The following is a 4,685-nucleotide window of genomic DNA, read 5'->3' as shown; positions in this document are numbered from 1 at the left end:
TATTAAAGGGTCGAAATGCAAAATGTCGTAAAACCTAATGACGAGAATGAAACAAACAAGCAAACGTAGGTGACATACCTCGTGGCTATACATGCACTTGTAACCTCAAATATAACCATGTTATTAAAAGACCTTAACTGTTCAATTGACATAAATTCATTAAGTCCTTGAAAAACACAAAAGACCCAAAATTTAGATCTACGAGGCAAAAAAGTATAGATGTTATTATAGCCGCTACACCATAAACAACAAATTAATGTAGACTAATAAAACTATACCATAATGCGACATATTATAGTTAGAAACAAATTTAGACAAATAAACTCATTTACAGTTGATTACAAATTACCTTAAAGTCTATTTTTATATAGTTAATTCATCGATTTCTTTTGGTCATAACACGCAAGAGAGAAACCAGCAAGACAGGCACAAAATATTCCAGGAGTAATCGTAGCGTATGCTGTAAAAGCTCTTCCACTTTAGCCAATATTGTATCATATACTTTGCTGTCATGTTTTCGATAAGAATGGCCTCACAAAAAAAAGGGACAGAATTATAAGTATCCATGACCCGGTAAACCAGCTATTTCAATATTCCCGAGAATTATATGTCACACCCAGGTGTTTTGCTGACCAAAAACTAAGCTGACCCACCGTCCAAATGTCTATATTCAATGGCCCCTCTCGAGATTATAATAATTAATTCATTGGTGTTCATGTTATAATAAAAATAAAAGTAAAGAAATGGCGACACTCATTATCCCCGATGTTTTGTCGCAGAATGGGTACTCTGTTAAGGTTTGACTGAGTGGTTTCTTCAGTAAGACTCGACTCAAATCAAACCACCCACCGCATCTTTTAGCGCGCTACTCTTTTAATCTGTCCGCAACTTAGCTGTGGAAGAGAGTTTGATTTGTCCGAACCACGGTGTATTTCTGAAAGTATAAAAATAAATCAATATTGAAAGAAAAAAAATTCAACCATCGAATTTTTACAAAATTGAGGTACTCTATAAACTACCCGCTCTTTCTTCCATTGCTCTTCTCATGTCGCTGAACGAACGAGGAGAGTAACAATTTAAACCATCGAAATTTTGATAAATAAATACAATTTCAATTTCCCAATTATAACCCTTTTAAATAATTAATTACTATTACTTTAATATTTAATTACTATTACTTTAATATAGGAAACTAGAAGGTTTCCGTACAAGATATACACTTCTAATTTTTTCTTTAAATCTTCGCCAGCCTGCTTTGACCTACTCTATTTTATCGAATATTCGCTACCCTGAAATAATGGTCTATTGGTTGTCGGAGTCATTTAACAAAGCGGAGGAATTTTATGGATAGTTAAAATTGGCGAAATCCGAGTAAAAATATTTCAAAAATTTTTGTATAAGAAGTGTTTGAATCGTGTTTTTGATAATGGAAATGGATTCAGCACCATCAAAAACGTGTAAGACACCTAAAATTTTGAAGTTTAACCACTATAACTTGGATTTACAAATGTTTTTGATGATGGAAATGGGTTCAGCACCATCAAAAACGTCTAAGACACCTAAAATTTTGAAGTTTAACCACTATAACTTGGATTTACAAAAATTCTTGCCGGATTTTCTCTAAATATGACCCAAATTTTCATAACTTTCCGAGAAACTCCTCCGCCTTATTAAACTAGGCACATTAAAAAAAACCATCCAAACACACATTCAAACACAAGTTAAAAATATTTTCAAAAAAAATCCAATTAAAAAAATAACTCATTCACTGTTGATTATCGTATTAACTATATGTGGAAAGACTTTTATCCACATCGAAAAACAAAATAAAAAAGAATTTTCAAAAAGCGATTTAAGTCATCCTTAATCTCTAATTTTACTAAAAATATATTAAATATTTTTATTTTTTTAAATTAAACATAAAATTTTAACATTATTTTACATTTTTTTGGTTTACAAAATTTTTTTTTTTTTTAATCTGATCGAGTTGAGAATCTTATTCTACAACTTAATATGAGGGGATGTGTAAATTTGTCCCTTTCTTTGTGCCCCTTTAAATTAAAAAAAAAGAATTATGTTCTAAATAGAAAAATAATATCACCCTATAATTAAAAAAACGTGTGAATCAGATGCTTAAATCTTGTACTTTTCAAAAATATTTCAACAAAAAATTTAAATATATCAACTTCATATATTTATATATAGAAAACAAACTAACTTTTAATGGTTATTATTTGATTATATATATATTATATTTAGCATTTAAAAATACAATTTAAACAATGAAAAATAACCCATTATATTTTGCATTCTAAAACGATTTGCACGTAAAGAAATTTGATCCCTCTTGACACTCATATTAGATCGGTACTTAACATAAATATATAATAATCATAAAAGTGTTTGAATTATTTCTTTATAATAGAAATAAATTTAACACCCTTAAAACCTCAAAATCTATAAGATACAAAATATTGAAATTTAACCGCTATAATCTATTTTCATTAACTTTTTTTGGGCAGAAATCATGACCAAATTTCACTATTTTCCTTCCTAGCTAATATATACGCTCTGTATTAGTACACATTTTCATATTGGAAAGTGTGTGCATCAAATTTTCATACTGACATTGGAGGGTGTGTACATCAAAGTTTGATATTGACACTTTCACTTGGCTGACTCTTTCTTATCTTAGATGTTCTAGAAGCAAGGAAGACGACGGATGCCATTATTGCAGGTTGAAGAAATATATTAATAATAATTAGATGTCAAAAAGAGTGTGCGTTGCCACGATGCAATGTATTTGTGAGAAAACTTCGGAAGGAAGGGACGAAAATGAGCGCCAAGGATTTATATTTCTCACTGAATGTCGATACCACCCAATCGGCGAGAAGGCACGATGGAGGTCGCACAAGGGATGAGTATGAACATTTTGAATGTATTGGAGTTCATTCGCCACCATTTGTTGGAAGAAGAGGACGAACTGGATATTCTGCATCTATATGACGCAGGAAATGAATGCATGTCCTCATCTCTCTCCTTCTCGCCTAGCGGAGATTATCTCTGCGCCACTAGCAGCGGCTCATGCCAAAATAGGAGCAGCAAATCGACATCAGAAGAGAATGAGAATGAATATACACAACTACAACACTTTTCCTCTTCGTCTTCTGTATGCGCTGTTACGAGAGCAGAGGCGTTTAAGGTAAAGCCACAGGCACATGAGGAGCACAACGGAGAGATGAAGCAGATGAGCGGTAGTCACTACAGAGGAGTCAGGCGGCGGCCGTGGGGTAAATTTGCAGCGGAAATTAGGGATCCTGCCAAGAAGGGGTCCAGAATTTGGTTAGGAACTTTCGACACCGCCGAAGAAGCCGCTCTCGCATATGACAGCGCTGCCTTCAGAATCCGCGGAGCCAGGGCTCGCGTTAACTTTCCCCTCGCCATAGCTTCCAATTCAGAAAAGGGTTCGGCAGCGGGTGACATGGTGCACAAGAGAAAGAGAAAGGAGAAGGAAACCGTGACAGTACACTGTAGTGGTCGAGGGACTGCCATCTGGTAAAAGAAAATAAAATGGGGAGCAAGAAGCAGAAGTGGAGCGAGGCCAATAAATGTCACAATAAAATATATTAATGATGTTGCAATAACGTAATGGGTAGTGGTGTTATGTGTATTTATCAGTTTATATTGCGAAATACAACCTTAGTGATATATTTTATGTTTTAGATTGATTCTTGCAAATTAGCATCTTCGGATTTATTACGTAGAGTGACTGAAAACATATTTTGAAATGTTAGGTTACTTTGATAACATAAATCACTACCACTATTATGTTTTTAAAAGTTTTACATTTTTTTAAGCTAAGAATCTCAAATTGAGAATCTAGTTAGATTATCAAATATTTCCATAATTACACTTTCATGTAAGTTTCCAAAAAAATATAACTCAAATTTGTAAACTAGTGTAACTATGGAACCTCTATCAAATTTAAATTAAAAAAAAAAACAAATGTGCAAGGTCAATAAACCAAAAAATTCAGCCAATTTTATTAAAATAATTAAAAAAATCAAAATTGCTAATTCAAATCATCTCTATCAATTACATTTAACGTGATAAAGTTATCATCTTCTAACGTTTAAAATGCTATGCTACAACTTTCTTATTAGTCCCTGCCTCCGGCATAGCAGGGACTCATTCGATCGAACGTTTGACCGGCTATTAATCCATTTGTTGACCGTTTTTTTATGTTTTCTTGTGTTTTAACCAAAGTTTAATTGCAGCAATTTTGGTCACTTAAATTTTATCCAAAGTTTTAACTCGAAAGCATTCTACCTCTTATTGGAGGCTTCACGTGGCCCGATGCAAAGAAATGATGGCAATACCATTTTATCCAAAGTTCTGTCATTTTATATACCCTTGCCAATTTCTTTATATCAAAGTTTTTGGAATTTATTTATATCCCAGCGTTTGAAATAATTTATGCAAAGTTTTTAAGCCTCCACTAGAAGTGGAGGCTGCATGCCACTTGCATGTTCTTCGGGTCACTTGTCACCTCTTGTCACCTCTTATATCTCCTGTCCCTCTCCTGTCCTGTTTTCGTTCCACGCGATAAACAATACATGCAATATCTGTTCCCTCCGGGTCATTCCTCTTGCCCCTCCATGCTCATGTTAGCCCATTATTCTCTG

The 4,685-nt window shown here is 33.6% G+C and overlaps 1 protein-coding gene across 1 annotated transcript; it reads left to right on the top strand.

Annotated features, from left to right (window-relative positions):
- Positions 1-2,900: 2,900 nt before the first annotated feature.
- Positions 2,901-3,681, top strand: LOC149257725 (ethylene-responsive transcription factor 5-like). The gene has a single exon (XM_089370141.1). The coding sequence runs from the start codon at positions 2,918-2,920 to the stop codon at positions 3,557-3,559; it is 642 nt and encodes a 213-aa protein (XP_089226267.1). The 5' UTR covers positions 2,901-2,917; the 3' UTR covers positions 3,560-3,681.
- Positions 3,682-4,685: the final 1,004 nt, after the last annotated feature.

This window comes from Pinus tabuliformis, chromosome 6 (assembly GCF_031772625.1).
Source record: "Pinus tabuliformis cultivar Carrire ecotype Pingquan chromosome 6, CPIR1, whole genome shotgun sequence".
Classification (NCBI taxonomy): domain Eukaryota; kingdom Viridiplantae; phylum Streptophyta; class Pinopsida; order Pinales; family Pinaceae; genus Pinus; species Pinus tabuliformis.
Note: the sequence above shows the minus strand (reverse complement) of the source record. Positions and strands in the feature narration are given on the sequence as shown.

Coding starts and splice junctions, on each gene's coding strand:
- LOC149257725 (XM_089370141.1), top strand. CDS start 2,918: ATGAGTATGAACATTTTGAATGTATTGGAGTTCATTCGCCACCATTTG.